At 45.4% G+C, this 18,428-nt stretch overlaps 1 protein-coding gene across 5 annotated transcripts in view; it reads left to right on the top strand.

Annotated features, from left to right (window-relative positions):
- ADAMTS20 (ADAM metallopeptidase with thrombospondin type 1 motif 20) overlaps positions 1-18,428 on the top strand; it is a 229,355-nt gene that overhangs the window by 19,880 nt on the left and 191,047 nt on the right. For all 5 annotated transcript variants that reach the window (XR_011030416.1, XR_011030417.1, XM_068276563.1 and 2 more), the window contains exon 2: positions 13,402-13,757. Coding sequence is in view for 3 of the 5 variants with exons in the window: in XM_068276563.1 (XP_068132664.1) it covers positions 13,402-13,757 (356 nt within the window). In the remaining 2 variants the exon portion in view is untranslated. The remainder of the gene's footprint in view (positions 1-13,401; positions 13,758-18,428) is intronic.

Below are 18,428 nucleotides of genomic sequence, written 5' to 3'. Positions count from 1 at the left end.
AGGAACAAGAACAAAGTGAGGAGCAAGAGGAACCGATGGCAGAGGTGCATGACTACAGGTGCAGTGCAACAGGCACAAGGTTGTGACCCAGGTAGTGTCTTTCGGGGACACCAGGCCCTAAAATTGAAGTGCTTCAAAAACCTAACCACTGGCACATGACCCTCTGAGCCATGGATGAAGGACACAGGTCAGTGAAAAGGCTAGGCCTCTCACCGACCAGTGAAGGTGTCCTTCACCCATGGCTCCAAGGGTCTTGTGCAAGTGATTAGGATCAACAAAGTAAGGAACAAGAGGAATCAAAGGCACAGGAGCAGGACTACAGGTGCAGTGCAACAGGCACAAGGTTGTGACCCAGGTAGTGTCTTTCGGGGACACCAGGCCCTAAATTATTAGTGCTTCTAAAACCTAACCACTGGCACAGGACCCTCTGAGCCATGGATGAAGGACACAGGTCAGTGAGAAGGCTAGGCCTCTCACCGACCAGTGAAGGTGTCCTTCACCCATGGCTCCAAGGGTCTTGTGCAAGTGATTAGGAACAACAAAGTAAGGAACAAGAGGAATCAAAGGCACAGGTGCAGGACTACAGGTGCAGTGCAACAGGCACAAGGTTGTGACCCAGGTAGTGTCTTTCGGGGACACCAGGCCCTAAATTATTAGTGCTTCTAAAACCTAACGACTGGCACAGGACCCTCTGAGCCATGGATGAAGGACACAGGTCAGTGAAAAGGCTAGGCCTCTCACCGACCAGTGAAGGTGTCCTTCACCCATGGCTCCAAGGGTCTTGTGCAAGTGATTAGGATCAACAAAGTAAGGAACAAGAGGAATCAAAGGCACAGGTGCAGGACTACAGGTGCAGTGCAACAGGCACAAGGTTGTGACCCAGGTAGTGTCTTTCGGGGACACCAGGCCCTAAAGTTCAAGTCCAGCAAAACCAAAAGTTAAAAAGCCCTGTGATGGTATCCTTCCTCCGAGGATCGGAGGTATTCAGAGGAGCATGTCCAGGAACAATTTGACTTTTTTTTTCAAATTGTATCGGCACCACTACTAGAAAAGGTGGGAGTTGCTGCCTGGAAATCTGGACTCTCTTGGGTGCTGGTCGTGGATGAGCTGGACCCTGACAGCGGTGGACCATATTGACTGCCTCTGTAGCCGGTGTACATCTGTGATGATTGCCAGGTGGGCACCGCTGTTGGTTGTGGGGGTCTAAAAATTGGTGGTTGCAATAATGGCGTGTCCATGTGCTGTTTAATCACCTCCAGCAAATTGGAATGGCACGCCATCAGGTTTTGGGAAGGCACCTTTTCCAGATATGGTATTAGAGACATCACAGTGTGAAAACACGGGTGTGCCTGCAATTTCAGTAGTTCCTTGCTTTGTTGATGCATTTGCTGCATCATGTTCTGCAGCTGGCCCACCGACTGATGATGCTGCGCACGCAGTTGGTCGATTTCTCCTCTGTGCATCTCAAGCATCATTTTAAGCTCGTCCCTGTAGTGCCCATGTACAGCGTCGAGCTCACATTGCAGTGAAGTGATGTGGGACTTGTACTGCTCCATGATATGGCCCCTGTCCTCATCTTGCAACTGCCGGGTTATGAGAGTTTGGTGGCTCTGAAGAATCCCGAGAAGTCCGGAGACAGCCCCGGACATCTCGGACTCTGTCTCTCTCCTTGTTGGGGGGAGGGTACCTCGACGCCTCACTGGTGTGGTGGTCCTCACTGGTGGTGTGGCAGCATCTTCCCGTCCTCTGGCCTGTGTCGGGGTTGCCCTGCGCGCTGGTTGTGCTGCAGTCTCTCGGTGCTCCTCACTTTGTTCTTGTTCCCCTGGAGCTTCCATAGCGGTCGATTGTGGAGGTTCAGCTTCTTCCACACTCGGTCCTGCAACCTCAACATCCAAGCTCTCTTCTGCCAAGTCATCATCAAAGGAGAGAGTTGGGATTAAGGACTCCCTCCTCCTACTCCTCTCCTCGGGGCAATAGGTTACATCGGCGACGTCATCATCCACCAAGCTCTCCTCACTGCTGAACCGTGCCTCCTGGGTCGGTTCCTCTTGCTCCAAATTGTCTTCAGTCCTGTAGATAAAAACAATATTTATTGGTGTGCCAAACAGCATGTGGCGTCAATTCACAGAGCTAGCAAACACTAGCAATCACTTTATCAACCGTTTCTACCCAACATTTGATAAAGCTTGTGAGAAAAGTTCGCTAGCCATGGGAATTGAGGCCATAGCAATACATGGCCGAAGTCATGGTAAATGAGCTCTCAGTTCCTGCCCACAGTAGTGGTACTTACAGTCTAGGTTCCAGGCTTGCATTGATGAAAGACAATTGCTTGGCAAATTGGTAGTCTTTTTGTCGCCTTCCCCCGCCACTGCCACTTCGTTCGGCAAGTTTTTTCTTCCGTAGCCATTTCACATATGCATCCCGTATATTGCGCCACCTTGTCTTGAACCTTTCTCCTGTAACGACATGAAAAATTGATTTCGATTATTTCTCTTGTAGGTACATCGCAACTGGACAAACATATACATCGCTACATGTCACATTTCGTATTGGGAAGAGCACGGTGGCAGGCATCATCGTGAGGACTTCGAGGATCCTTTGGACGCGACTGAGGGCCAGATACATGCCTGTGCCGGACACCACGAAATGGGAGGAGATCGCCCAGGGCTTCTGGACCGAGTGCAAGTTTCCTAATTGTGTTGGCGCACTGGATGGGAAACACATCCGGATTCAGAAACCCGTGGGGAGTGGCAGCCATTATTTCAACTATAAAAAATACTTCAGCATTGTTCTAATGGCAGTGGCAGATGCGGACTACAAGTTTGTGTACGTGGATGTGGGGTCGTACGGTAGTTCCAATGACTCTGGAATTTTCCAGCGTACGACCCTTTGCCGGCTGATGGAGGAAGGCAGACTGCGTCTCCCCCGTGACAGACCCTGGCCTGGGACAAGGGCACCGGCCTACCCCTATGTGTTTGTGGGGGACGAGGCCTTCGCCCTGTCCGACCATGTAATGCGTCCGTACCCAGACAGGGGACTTGATGCCAGCCAGCTACACTTCAATGCTCGGTTGAGCCGTGCAAGGAGAATGGTGGAGTGCACATTTGGGATCCTGGTGTCAAAGTGGAGGGTGTTCCACACGCCCATGCTGCTGAAACCGGGCAACGCAGTTGTCGTGGTGAAGGCAGCATGCATCCTCCACAACTTTGTGCGGCAGGAGGAAAGAGAGACTCCGGAACCCCCGAATGTGCTTCCACTAATGCCCCTGCGGAGGTATGCAACCAGGCCAAGGGTAGTGTCACTGCGGAACAGGGACCAACTGAGACTTTATTTTACCACACCACCAGGACGAGGGTGAATGTTTGTTTTTTAATATGTTTTGTTGAAATGTGTTTATTTTGGAGTTTCAAGTTTTTGAGTGATTTTAAATGTATTAATTTTTTACAATAAATTGATGTATAATAATTGGTCATTGTGTATGTTTTATGTGCACAGGTGGGGTACATCGCAGGTGGGTGGGATACATCACAGGTGGGTGGGATACATCACAGGTGGGATACATCACAGGTGGGGTACAGGTGGGTGGGATACATCACAGGTGGGGTACTGGTGGGTGGGATACATCACAGGTGGGATACATCACAGGTGGGGTACAGGTGGGTGGGATACATCACAGGTGGGGTACAGGTGGGTGGGATACATCACAGGTGGGATACATCACAGGTGGGGTACAGGTGGGTGGGATACATCACAGGTGGGGTACAGGTGGGTGGGATACATCACAGGTGGGGTACAGGTGGGTGGGATACATCACAGGTGGGTGGGATACATCACAGGTGGGATACATCACAGGTGGGGTACAGGTGGGTGGGATACATCACAGGTGGGGTACTGGTGGGTGGGATACATCACAGGTGGGATACATCACAGGTGGGGTACAGGTGGGTGTGATACATCACAGGTGGGTGGGATACAGCACAGGTGGGGTACAGGTGGGTGGGATACATCACAGGTGGGATACATCACAGGTGGGGTAGAGGTGGGTGGGATACATCACAGGTGGGGTAGAGGTGGGTGGGATACATCACAGGTGGGGTAGAGGTGGGTGGGATACATCACAGGTGGGGTACAGGTGGGTGGGATACATCACAGGTGGGGTACAGGTGGGTGGGATACATCACAGGTGGGGTACAGGTGGGTGGGATACATCACAGGTGGGTGGGATACATCACAGGTGGGATACATCACAGGTGGGGTACAGGTGGGTGGGATACATCACAGGTGGGGTACTGGTGGGTGGGATACATCACAGGTGGGATACATCACAGGTGGGGTACAGGTGGGTGTGATACATCACAGGTGGGTGGGATACAGCACAGGTGGGGTACAGGTGGGTGGGATACATCACAGGTGGGATACATCACAGGTGGGGTACAGGTGGGTGGGATACATCACAGGTGGGGTACAGGTGGGTGGGATACATCACAGGTGGGGTACAGGTGGGTGGGATACATCACAGGTGGGTGGGATACAGCACAGGTGGGGTACATCACAGGTGGGGTACAGGTGGGTGGGATACATCACAGGTGGGGTACAGGTGGGTGGGGAACAGGTGGGTGGGCCACGGGTGGGTGGGCAACACGTGGGTGACACAAATCCATAGCAAAAGTGGAATACATCACAAGCTTAAACCACAAGCCCCCCCCAAAAACTTCTAGTCAACATACCCTCTGTGCCTTGCTGTCTCTTGCTCAAGTTCTCAAAGTCCTCCACATACAGCTTGGCAATTTTTTTCCACAGGCCTCTGCATTTTTTGATGTTGCTGTGGTCCGCATCCCCCTTGTCCCACAGGGCTGGTACCTGCTGCACCTGTAGGATGAGGTCTTCTGATGTGTAGGGCCTCACCCCCTCGCTATCAGACAGATCCTGCTCCATATTGCTGCCAAAGAGCTCCAGCATGAAGTCACTGCTGCTCCACTCTGTGAACGCTGGTGCCATGTGATCCCCATCCAAAATGGCCACCATACCATAGAGTCAGCATAGGAAGTGTGGTACAACATCCGGTTTTTATAGCCAGTGTGTTGTGCGCTCTCCGGTTCTCATTGGTTTCCATTGGCCGGATGCAACATTCCGGCTCCTGTCCGGATACGTCTGCCGGACCAAAAAATAGCGCATGTTGGAACGGACGCCGGAGTCCGGATCCGGTCCGGCTCCGGTCCGGACGAAACGGACGCATGTGAACGGTCGCATAGACTTTCATTGCTATGCCATGCGTCCGTTTCGTCCGGTCCGCATGCGGTCCGGCTCCGGCACGGCTCCGGCACGGCGATTCCGGATAGCAGCCGCTAATGTGAACCGGGCCTTATGCTTCACCCAGTACTTTGGATATTTCAAACCCTCTAGCAGAAGGGTCTGAGGCACTGCTTACCTCAGTTGGTGTTGCAGTAATATTCACTTGTCTAGCAGCTGTTTTGGAATTACAGTCTGCTCTAATAAAACTTGATGAATTTCTGTCCAGCAAAGCAGAAGCCATTGAAATATTGTCCTCGTCAGCAAGTGTGTTAGATACCTTGCCCTGTACACAGTCTGATTTAACCAATGTTGAGTCCCTCTCCAGTGTTGTAACAGCCGAGGAACTCCAGCCCTGTCCTCTGAATGTTTCAGAAGTCTTGCCCTGTAACATGGATAATTCTGATTCTCTGGTCAAAATAATAGAAATCTCAGAATTTCAGTCCGGTCTGATGAGTGTTCCTGAAACCCAGCCCTGTATCCTGAAAGATTCTGGTTCTCTGGCCGCTGTGGCAGAGGTTCCAGAGTCCCCTTCCTGTCCAGGGAATTCCTCAGTTTTGCCTAGTCCAGTGGGGGCTGCTGCAATACTGACTTGTTCTGCAGCGCCTCATGAGCTCCAATCCAGTGTATTAAATGAGTCTCTGTCCAGTCCAGAGGTAGTTGTGGAGTCCCTATCTGGTTCAGTGCATACATCAGAAGATTTGTCCTGTCTTGTTAGTGCCCCTGAATCTGATTTGTTACTGACTTTGCTGGAATCAGCGACATCTAAGTCTGATCCAGCATTCTCGTGTAAAAGTCCAGTAGTTGCGAAGTTTAGTCATGATGATTTTTTTTTGGCCAGTCCTGGTTTTGGTCCTGTCTTGGCTGACCCTGAGGCTCACAGTTCCTTGACATGCCCAGAGGTTTCTCTTGTGCCGGTGTGCCCAGATGTTCTTTGTGTGCCAGAATGCCCAAGTGTGTCTAAGGTGTTAGCGTGCTCTGATGCTTCCTTAGTGGGAACACGTTCTGATGTTGCCAGTCTGCCTGCATGCCCAGAGATGGTTCTGGTCCCTGAAAGCCCTGATATTGATGTTTGTCCTTGTGGCCCTGACTCGGGAATTGCCCTAGGTTCCATAGGGGTTCTTGATAGTTCTCCATGTGAGCCTAAGGGGCATTCTGACCTATGGGGATCTCTTTGGAGCTTCAAGGTGTTCTGGGAGGTCTCTGAGAAAACTTGTCCTGGTGCCTTGGACTGGTTCAACAGTGGGTTTTGTCTTGGTAAAGACAGTACCGGTGGGCATTGCAAAGGCTTTGGCATTTCTGAACGGTTCCTGGAAGGCGGTGGGTATCGCTCAGGGAATTTCGGAGGGCTTTCTTCTGGAAATCATGGTTCTGATGGGTGTCACACTGGGGCTTGTAGTACTGATGGGCATGGTTCTGTAGGTTCTGGTTCTGATGGGTCCAGTCTTGTGGGGACTGATTCTGGAATTTGGTCTTGCCGGGCTGTCCCGGTCATCATGAATTATCAGTCAGACTGTTTTGTTGGGAATTTCAGTTTTGAAAAGCGTCTGGAATCCGCTTTTAAAGGCGGGGGTACTGTAATGATCGCTGCTGCAGCAGCTATTACTGGAAGTAGTAGTGCTGCAGCTCAGGCAGTTCTGATCTATTTCCATGCAAGCTGCATAGATTTGTCTGTCTTTCCCTGCTGTCAGCTTGTGACTGATTATCATTCACCTGTGTGGGAATCTGCATGTCTGCTCCCATTGGATGACCTCAGTATAAAGATCTGCTTCCTGCAGGGTTTCCTTGGGTTTTCATAGCTTCAGCTTAAGCCTGCCTTGCTGTCGCTTTAGCCCCCGATCGTGTTTCTTGTTATAAAGATACTTTGCTGGTCTTTGCATCATATATTGGTTCATTGCCAATATATATGCATACCAGCACGTTTATTATTTTCCTTGTATTTGTGTTACGTTGATACACCAGTGTCGCTGATGTATACGTACACGAACTGTTTATATCCTGTGTGCAGTTAGTCAGCTTTCCAGCACGTTTTGGTAGGTTGCGCGTACCGTGACCACCCGTGCTGAGGTAGTTACCCTGCTCCTGGTTCTGTTTGTGGATTGCGTTCATCTCTGCGAAGAGATACCGAATCCTTCTGAATCCTGTTCTGTTACCGTTTGTGGATTGCGTTCATCTCTGCGAAGAGATAACGAATCCTTCTGAATCCTGTTCTGTTACCGTTTGTGGATTGCGTTCATCTCTGCGAAGAGATAGCGAATCCTTCTGAGTCCTGTTCCCTGTGTTACTCCATTCCTAGTCAGCGTTCCTGCTTATGTCATATATCGGTTCATTGCCGATATATACATATGTTAGTCAGACGTTACAAATAGTTTCATTGATAGCTGTAATTGTAATACGCTAGGAAAACATACTTCTTGTATATTTATCTGTGTTACGTTCATCTATCTTAATCCTGCTATTTTCGGACTATCCTGGCCTGTCTTTGTGAGGCACGCCATCGCCGCATCGCATTGGCTGCCTCATTCCAGTCTGTCTGGTTTTGGACGCTTGCTGTCGCTAAGTAGCCGCTAGCTAGCAAGCGTTCATTCTGTCTACCTGTCCTGATCTCCTCAGTTCTGGTTTGTGCGCTCAGCGCTACTTTGCGCTGAGACGTTATAACGAAAGCATTGTTTGTGGCTGTCAGATCTGCACCGGCTCTGTGCGCCACAATCTCCTATTGGAGTCAGTCCTCCCCTCCACTATACTAGGGATAGCCTGTTTCCTTGTGCTAGTGTGTGTACCTCCTCCACGCCAGCTCATGCGTTGCATGCTGACTGTGGAGAATACACCACCAAGCCTTACAATATATATATATATTTAAAAAACATAAATAGTTAACTTAGGGACTGAAAGTTTTTAATATGTAGGTCAAGAGGGTATATTACTGTTACTCTTTAAATTATGGGCTTGTAATTAGTGATGGATGCACCTTTATTTCCAAATTATTATTATTATTATTTATTGTATTTATAAAGCGCCAACAATAAATAGGGATACATACAATATTTAGGGGTGACATACAGCAAAATGACAATACCTGAATACAAGAAAGACCAGATCATGCAGCACAGTATGAGTACAAGGTAATGCTTAGTCAGTCACTGGATGGAGCATGGAGATTAGGCAAGTTAGGCCAAATAAAATATTGCCGCCATACATTGTACTAGGGAAAAATTTTAAACTTTGCAATAAACGGGACAAATAGAGAAATAAAATGTGTGGGTTTTACTTGCGGTGGCACAGGCTGAAAACTGAGAAATAATGATTTTGTTCTTATTTTTCCTGCTAAAACACATTTAGAATAAAATAATCCTTAGCAAAAAGTAGCCCCCAAAGAAAGCCTAATTGGTGGTTATAAGTGAATGAATGGAAGGAGCGCTGAAATTTGCTCTGTTTTTTTAAGGGGAAAACCCTTGGAGGTGAAATATGATACTATATTTTACTCCATCATACTATTGTTCCAAGAAACAAAAATGTACAGTGCATCGCTCCTTCTGCCTGTCCATATGCTGACATTTTCAAAATCCAGGAAAATCAAAAAGCCCTCCTAAATTAATAAAACCCACCTCTTACAAAATTAAAGTTATAAATCAAATAGCTCTGATTTGCTGTCATCACATCCTGTTTTATTTAGCACATGATTATGAGTAGCAAATCAGATATTTACACATCTATCTCTCCTGACCAAATCAATCACATGCTGCTCCATGAGTTCTAGACATGACTATCACTAATCACTAAAATGCTATTTTCATACATTTCTAGAAATGATCACGGTCATGTGATCATTTAGATCAGAGTCCCCATCTAACGTGCCTGGCATACTGTAGTGCTGGAGAGCATCAGAGAACATTCGAGTATTCTTACTACAAGCAGTGCAAATAAGGAAAGCTCACTGGGCACAGTGCAAAAGCCACTAACATGAAGATTCAAGAGTACACACTCGTCTGGATTCACAGTGGTCAGTTGCATAATGCACGCGTTATGATTAGAGATGTCCCGAACGGTTCGCCCGCAAACGGTCCAGGCGAACTTTGGGTGGTTCGTGTTCGCCGGCGAAGGTGAACTTTTGCGAAAGTTCGATTCGCCCCATAATGCTCCATTGAGCAGAACTTTGACCCTCTACATCACAGTCAGCAGGCACATTGTCACCAATCAGACTACACTCACTCTTGGAGCCCCACCGCCCCCTTTTAAAAGGCAAGGTACTCCAGCCGTTTTACTCACTCGTCTGCCTACAGTAATTAGTTAAGGGACAGCTGCTGACAGACTCTGCTAGGGAGAGTTTAGTTAGGCTCTTGTAGGCTTGTTCCTAGCTGATTGTTATTCCTCCCTCTCACTCCTCCTGGAGGGAGGAGGGTCTCCTCTTCCATGGAATTGTAGTATTTCAAAAGCCAGCTCACATACCATGGCTAGTAATTGAACCCACTCTGGGCTGGGAATTGAACCCAGATCACAGTGTGTGGTAGGTAACTCACTTAACCATTATACCGCCAACAACACTACATGCTGAAGCCAGCCTAGCATGTACTATTATGATCAATCCAAGAGAAAAATTAGCTTGCTTAACCATTTGTAGCATGTCAAAAGCCAAATCACATTGGCTGGGAATTGAACCCGGGCTGGGAATTGAACCCAGGTCTCAGTGTGTGGTAGGTAACTGACTTAACCACTATACCACCAACACTACATGCTGAAGCCAGCCTAGCATGTACCATTATGATCAATCCAAGAGAAAAATTAGCTTGCTTAACGATTTGTAGCATGTCAAAAGCCAACTCACATTGGCTGGGAATTGAACCCGGGCTGGGAATTGAACCCAGGTCTCAGTGTGTGGTAGGTAACTGACTTAACCACTATACCACCAACACTACATGCTGAAGCCAGCCTAGCATGTACCATTATGATCAATCCAAGAGAAAAATTAGCTTGCTTAACAATTTGTAGCATGTCAAAAGCCAACTCACATTGGCTGGGAATTGAACCCAGGTCTCAGTGTGTGGTAGGTAACTGACTTAACCACTATACCCCAACACTACATGCTGAAGCCAGCCTAGCATGTACCATTATGATCAATCCAAGAGAAAATTTAGCTTGCTTAACAATTTGTAGCATGTCAAAAGCCAACTCACATTGGCTGGGAATTGAACCAAGGCTGGGCTGGGAATTGAACCCAGGACTCAGTGTGTGGTAGGTAACTGACTTAACCACTATACCACCAACACTACATGCTGAAGCCAGCCTTGCATGTACCATTACCATTACCATAGCTGGCTTTTGAAATACTACAATTCCCTGGACGATGAGACCCTCCTCCCTCCGGGAGTGCGGGAGAGAGGGATTCCTGATGTCATAAAGCAGTGTAGGCCTACAATTGAACATTCAATGAGATTTCTGACCTTAAAACACTGCATTGTAGTAAATACAGATTTTTTTCTGGGACTTTTGATGCATATTTTACTCAAGCATGTCTTCCTCCAGGTATTAGACCCATTGAGACATCTTTTCTATCATTTTTCCAGTCAGCAGAAATTGTTCTAAATTTTAAAGTTCGCCTCCCCATTGATGTCTATTGCGGTTCGCGAAAGTTCGCGCGAACCGAACCCTCCGCGAAAGTTCGCGAACCGAAAATCGGAGGTTCGATACATCTCTAGTTATGATTAGCGTTGCCACCTCATCCCTGTAAATACTGGCACATATGAATTATACATGCGTTGTGGCTAGTTAGATGCAGTTTAGGCACTGATTATATGTGAGTAGCCCCAGAACCTGTATAACTTAGATGTGCCAGTATTTAAAGGGATGAGGTGACAACCCTAGTTATGATGTGTGTGAACTGCAATGGAGACCGGACATAGACTTTAATACAAAGAATAACGTGGTCAGTTACAACGCAGCACTGTGAACAGGCCCATAGAACTGTATAGGCAGTGAGTTACCATGCAGAATTATTATGTAACACAACTGAGCACTGTGTACTAGCTCTCAAGCAGTAAATAAACAAAGATGGTGAGTTTCACCACATGGCAGGTCTGATGGCCTTTCCACATGTAGAGTCACTTATTCAAAGAACTGAAAGGCAAGATCACACTTGCTTCTGCGGAAAACAGCAACATTTTTGGCACTTGGCTAACTTTCAGCAACAGGAATCACATGTAGGGTGTGAAAAAAGGGAATTGAGCCTGTATATTTTTTGACATGGACAAACGCAGTTGAAAAGAACTTGAACACGATTGTCCATAAAGAATCATTAAGTGCATTTTCTCATGCAATTTTGCATCACAGAAAAACACATGCAATTCCCTGAAGTGTGATCCCTGCCTAAGTGATTGTCAGGCTGTTGAACTTGCAGTATTGTAACCAAGCACTGTAACTTGTATGAATTGTACATCTGCAGTTGGATAGACACATCAACCTCAAGAAACTTTTTTCGAATAAATTTAAATCGCCCTCATTTTATTATAAAAAACATTGCTTTCCCTGGGATTTTATCCAGTAATTATTTTTTTTATTTTCTGAAGAGCTGCTAACTACTCCACATGCCATCTATTGTGGTTGCCTCTAGCAACCCACCTTTGTAAGCAGTATTCTACTTGCTTTTAGCTCCATTGTCTTAAAGAGGAACTGTAACCAAGGATTCAAGGATTGAACTTGATCCCAATTAGTAGGCGATATTGCCTTTCCCATGAGAAATCTTTTCCTTTTCTCAAACGGATCATCTGGGGGCTCTGTATGGCTGATATTGTGGTGAAACCCCTCCCACAGTGTGATGTCAACACCTAGGTACTGATATCACACTGTGGGAGCCTTGTTGCATTGTGGGAAATAACAGCTTTTACCAATTGCCAAAAAAAGCAGCATCTCTGCCAGCAGTAAAGATGTCGCCATGTGATACATTTCAGAATTTAAATCAGGGAAAGGAAAGAATTTACAATGGGCAAACACTAACTAAATCATTTATAAATAATTATGGTAAAAATTAAGAACTTTTTTCATTACGTTATTTTCCCTGCAGTGTCTCTTTAAACTACGTTATATTGGCTCTTCTGTTCTTTCTGTTTTTTGTTTTTTTTTTGCCCGAGAGTTTATACTTGAGGACGCCTCACCGGATACAGCTATCGTATGTCTATTTTAAATGACTAGTTGTACAATGTCCCGAACCTGAATTGCCAGCAATGTGCATGCACAGTGCAATTTATGCTCATGTTCAGAACTATGTTACCTATATTAGTGTTTATGTTACGGCCAGAACCCGAAGTGTGGCCACTTCGCGTTCTGGCCAGCCACTTCGGGTTCTGGCCGGCCAATGTGCGAAGTGGCCGCAGCGCAGCGGCCAATGTTAGAAATGTAATGTTTACACTTATTTTACAGCCGTCTCGCTGCGGCCAAATGTATTAAAAGTTGCTTAATTTAATTAAATATAGCTGGCGGCAATGTGATAGATGAAGCCGCCGGCTTTCGCACTGCCTCCTCCTCCTCCCCCCCCCCCCCCCGCCTCTCTCCTCTCCCTGCCTTCCATACAATACGGAGCCGCCGGGAGAGTCGTTCGTCGTGGCAGGAGAGCAGAGCGGGGAGGCTGCAGACATTGCTTCTGCCCGCACCCGCTCTGCAGGAACGGCAGGATTCCCCTGCCGCGACGAACGACTCTAGGGGACACGCGTGTCCCCGCCCGGCTGCTCCGTATGTTGTATAGGAGGCAGGGAGAGGAGAGAGGCGGGGGGGGGGGAGAGGGGGAGGAGAAGAGGAGGAGGAGGCAGTGCGAAAGCCGGCGGCTTCATCTATCACATTGCCGCCGGCTATATTTAATTAAATTAAGCAACTTTTAATACATTTGGCCGCAGCAAGACGGCCGTAAAATAAGTGTAAACATTACATTTCTAACATTGCCCGCTGCGCTGCGGCCACTTCGCACATTGGCCGGCCAGAACCCGAAGTGGCTGGCCAGAACGCGAAGTGGCCACACTTCGGGTTCTGGCCGTAACATTTATAACAAATGTGCGCATGTATCTTGTTTACATCTGTAGATTCTGGCTATTCTTTCTATTTACTTTATTCTTTTTCTTTTTTTTTTAGCCGATTTTGTGAAAACCCTTTCATCATATGAGATTGTTATACCTTCACGAATAAATGACTTTGGAGACACATTTCCACAGACCCAACACTTCAGAAGAAGGAAAAGGGACACAGATGTTAAGAATTCACAGCCTCATGTCAATAGGACATACTACCATGTTGCTGCCTATGGACAGCTCTTTCATTTTAACCTCACCATCAATGCAGACTTTATTGCTGACTCATACAGTGTCGTCCATATTGGAGAGCCAGTGTACGGTTTCCTTGAATCTTCAGACCTCGAACACTGTTTTTATAGTGGCCATGTTAATGGTATGGAAAAGCATCCAGCTATTATGAGTCTTTGTGGCGGCATGGTGAGTTTATTATTGGCCTGCTATACCTTAATTACCTGTATTATTGTTACCCTGTGGGACTTATGTGTCTGAAAGAAAACTTGTCCAATAATTGTCTCTGGTGTACATCTCTAAAATGAAACTGAGAATTCTATTGTTCTCTACAGGGATAAAAAAAAAATTATTTGTTTTAACAATTTTTTTCGCTTTAGTCTACATACCTGCTTTAGATCATTCTTGCCAGGTTTACCAATAGCCACAGTCGGCATGTGCTTAGAGACAGCTAGTAATACAAAGGCAATTTGATACAGTAAGCACTGCCCCTTTCTATTGCTGCTGCTTTCTGCCCACTCTCTCATCTCTCAGTTCAGAGTTTTTCCAAGGAAGCACACTAAATTATGCAGAATGATGTTCTTCTGATGACACTTGTAATGTAGGACACATGTAATGGCTTCATTTGGATTTCTATATCTTTTTTTGTGTTTATGAGCACTTCAGGGTTCTGGCTGGCCAATTTGAGAGGGGGCCCGGTGCTGCTGCCAAGATATGAAGTATGCTTCTTTTTTCGTACTTTGGCCAACAAGTACGCAAAATGACTGGTCCTGGCTGGCCAAGTTCAGAAGAAAGCATTCCTGCAAGAAAAGAGAGTCCAATGGCATTGCTCCATGTCCTCCTCCACTTTTCACTTCTTGTTAGGATTTATGGCCCTATTCACAACCCTCTGTCTCCCGCTCTGTACTGATTAAAGAAAGCTCTGGAGATGGATATTTGTGGCCAGCACCATAAATCCTGGTGGAGCAGCAGAAAAGAGGTGATGACGGGAGACGCAGAGCAATACGGACAGTGGAGGACGCACACGGAGCAACACAGACAGCGGAGGGGGCATACGAAGCAACATGGACACCGGAGAGGGGACACGGAGCAACACAAACAGTGGAATGGGGACAAGGAGTAGCAGGGACAGCGAGGGGGGGGGGGGGGTGACACCTAGCAACTCAGACAGTGGATGCTTTTTGTGGGGTTTGGCCTGCTAAGTCTGGCCATCCTGCGTTCTTTCTCGCCACAGTTTGCAAAAAAGAAGCATTCTTCATGTATTGGCTGCAGCAGCTGGATACATCTTGAATTGGCCTGTCAGAACGTCTGCGTTCATGCCTGAAGAGGAGTGCAGCCCTAAAGTTAATACCGACAAGCGTTTGTCTGTAATTTTCAGGGGTCCATGCTTGGCAACAGTGGACTTCAGGATGGCGTGGGAAGCCTCTATAGGATCCAGAGGCTTCCTTCTTAGGTATTTCTTTTTGTAACTGAGGTTCACCTCAAGTGAATAGGTGGGTGAAGCCAATTAACTTACCTATGTTTTTGGGACGTGGAGGAAAAACAGAATCCAGTATTCCACTGTGCTGCCTGATTATAGTGTTTCTTTTTTAATAGCACAATGCATAGCTATCATATATTGCAGTTGTACTTGCACCACAATATAACTGCATCTTTTCCTCTGTGTTCTTGTAAATATAGATTAACTATGGGACCACCTGCTGCCTGTGCGCAGGGCATGATTAGCCTAATGTTCCTGAAAACTACCATTGTAAGGACACTTTTAACATGGTTTACAGGATATCATTTTAAGTTTCAGAAGAATTGTTTGATCTTGTATCAGTAAAGCTATTTAGATCATTTAGTCTTATGCCCCTGAGCAGTCATTACATCAAATTGTTGCTTAAACATATGATCACAAGAAATATAGTCTTTAGTAGTTTTGTAAAGTAGAGACATACCACTACAGTGAAATAATGTCTCGATTGTTTTCTCTCGGATAACCGCAAATATCCTATCAGCCTAACTATTAAAGGGAAGAGAGAAGAAAAGAAAGGAGCAAATGGATATGGATTTAATCAAAATATATTTCATGCACGTTAAAGACTAGTGTACATAAACCTTTGAGTTCATATCAAGGCCATTCTTCAGAGATAGGTAACCATGTTGAAACGTTGGTCTCCTTATATAGGCATTTAATCAAAAGAATCGCACACCTATAGTAGAGCAGTAATGGTGCTGGAACCCGTAGCAGCGATACTCCAACAGTCAAAAGAGGGATCCACACACAGTCTTCAAGGAACGACGTGCTTTTATTGTTCCAATGCACACATATAATACACACCAAATCGTCTCAGCCGACAATCGTTTTGGGGCCAATCAGGTCCCCTTTATCAAGGCATAAGCAACAACGAATATGTTGTCTGCTTATGCCTTGATAAAGGGGACCTGATTGGCCCCGAAACAATCATTGGCTGGGACGATTTGGTGTGCATTAGAACAATAAAAGCAAGTTGTTCCTTGAAGACTGTGTGTGGATCTCTCCTTATATAGGCATTCACCTTTTCACAGAAGCCTTTTGACTACTTTGTTGTTTGATTATGGCACTGTACATTTTGATTCATGCTTGTATGCTCTGTTCCTGGTGGCTTGCTATATATGACTTTGTATACATATTGTTTGCTACAGCAGCCTTAGATGTATTTGTATTCTCCTTTCTCTTGGGTAGTTTTTATATTTGCTTTTTGCATTTAATTATATCTTTAACTTTCTGATGTGTACTTTTGACCCAGATCATAACTTGCCTTAAAACATGCTGTACTGTGACTATTGGCATATACCATGTGTGTATTGTGCAATATGACTTATTTGTAACTGTGGATCGCTTGTATTGTTAACGTTTGTACCACATAATAGTGACTTGTTTTTAAATGCAAATTAGTCTTGTTTTGTTTCATTCCTCAGGTGTGTTGCATATGCTATTAGTACCTATACATCTGCCTCTGAGCATTATTGGTTTCCTTACTATAGATGAACATGCCCTTTTATTGTGTTACAATACCAGTCTAAAGCCAAACTTAACGCAAAAATGTTATTTTAGCTATTTTCTGCAGACAGATTTATATGGTGATATTACAGTTTGTTAATAATTGCATGAGGCAGTTATGGATGTGGACAAGCTTATGTTTGCGGTGGTGGTAATGTGAATTTGGCACACAGTAGAGTTGTTGTTTCTAAAGATGATGTCTAGTGCACATCTGTTTGGCAAATAGGCAAATGACCTGACGAAGGCGGGGATACGCTGAAACGTGTTGTGACGTCACCGACACATGTTAGCACCACAGCAGGCACCCTCGATACTCCCTCCAACTTGATCCCAACTGCCATTGGCTATGGCAGTTCCCAGTCTGCACCCCATTGGACACTGTTGTAAGGGCCTTCTAAGCCCAGATTTATGCTTGATGTTACCTTCTCATAATAAGTGCATTTTGTATTGCGCAAGCTTTGTAATTCATTAAAGCGCTCCCCTCTTTTGTTTATTTATGTACACAAGGTTAATGGGAATTTACAAGAAACGTTAGAATGTGACCAATGGTATTATAAGGATGAATTGGCACAGCTGCTGCATGGATTCACTTCCGACAATAACATAGCATGCATTGAGCAATTCACAGAAACTGCATTACCTAGATATCCTAGAAACATGCATTTTGCTACTTGCCTGTGCACAGCAATTTTACTGTAATGTAATGAATTTTCACACATCACGCTCCTCCCATTCATGCGCCAATAACTTTAATGCCACTTATGACACCAAAATGATCTATACATAGTTTTTTTCACCACAGGCTTTGTTTGGGTGGTACTTTTTGCTAAGGATTATTCTATTTTAGCTGCATTTTAAAAAAAGTAATAAGAAAAAAAAATGAAGAGAAATAATTATTTCTCAGTTTTAAGCCATTATAGTTTTAAAATAAAATGTGCCGAGATAAACACATTTTATTTTCACATTTGTCACGGTTATTGCAACATTTAAATCGTGTCCCTAATACAATGTATCTTCACAATATTTTATTTGGAAATAAAGGTGTATTTTTTCCGTTTGCGTTTCTTTATACTAGATCAATAATTACAAGCCCTAATTTGTAAAAGTCCCTACGGTAACACTTTATAATTTTCTTAATGCTGTCATTTTTTTTAAACAATAACAATATCTGTAATGATACAGACAGGAGGGAGGAATAAGGGGTTAAAATTGGGTATATTTTTTTTTTACCATTTATAGATGTATTTTTATTTTTGGCCACTAGATGTCCCCATACTATCCTGTGAACTGAACAGGACACAGGAAGTAGTGAAAAGATGTGAATCACTACAGCATCTCATTGATGCCAGAAGATGATTCACTGCTGGGTCAGTGATCAGTGAGTACCGATCAGTAATCTGCCGTGGGAAATCGCAAAAGACTCGGGGAAATCGGGGTTGCCGTGTGTGCGCGTGTCACTGTAAAAACCGCGGTACGTATATCTAAGCCCCTGATGCTAAAGTGAAGTCCACAGGGGCGTAGATACACAATACAGTGGTGGGGAACTGGTTAAAGGACAACTATTGCAAAAATTTGTAACATCTAAAATACATGTATTTGGTAGTTGTATATGTAGTTGTACATTTGTCCCAGAGTCAGATTCACTATAAAGTTATTTTTCCTATGTTGTTGTCATTCACAGTAGCTTGTAAAAATCGGACAGATTTTGAACTAATCCGTCTCGTCATGGGGAACTCCTAGTATTTTCTTTGCGTTTTGAAGCTGGAAAGCCAGTGTCCTCTTCTGCACACTGTTCTCGTAGTTGGATTGTGACACTGCCATCCATTGAGTGCTTT

Source organism: Hyperolius riggenbachi, chromosome 3 (genome assembly GCF_040937935.1).
Source record: "Hyperolius riggenbachi isolate aHypRig1 chromosome 3, aHypRig1.pri, whole genome shotgun sequence".
NCBI classification, from domain to species: domain Eukaryota; kingdom Metazoa; phylum Chordata; class Amphibia; order Anura; family Hyperoliidae; genus Hyperolius; species Hyperolius riggenbachi.
This window is presented reverse-complemented; position numbering and strand designations above follow the sequence as displayed.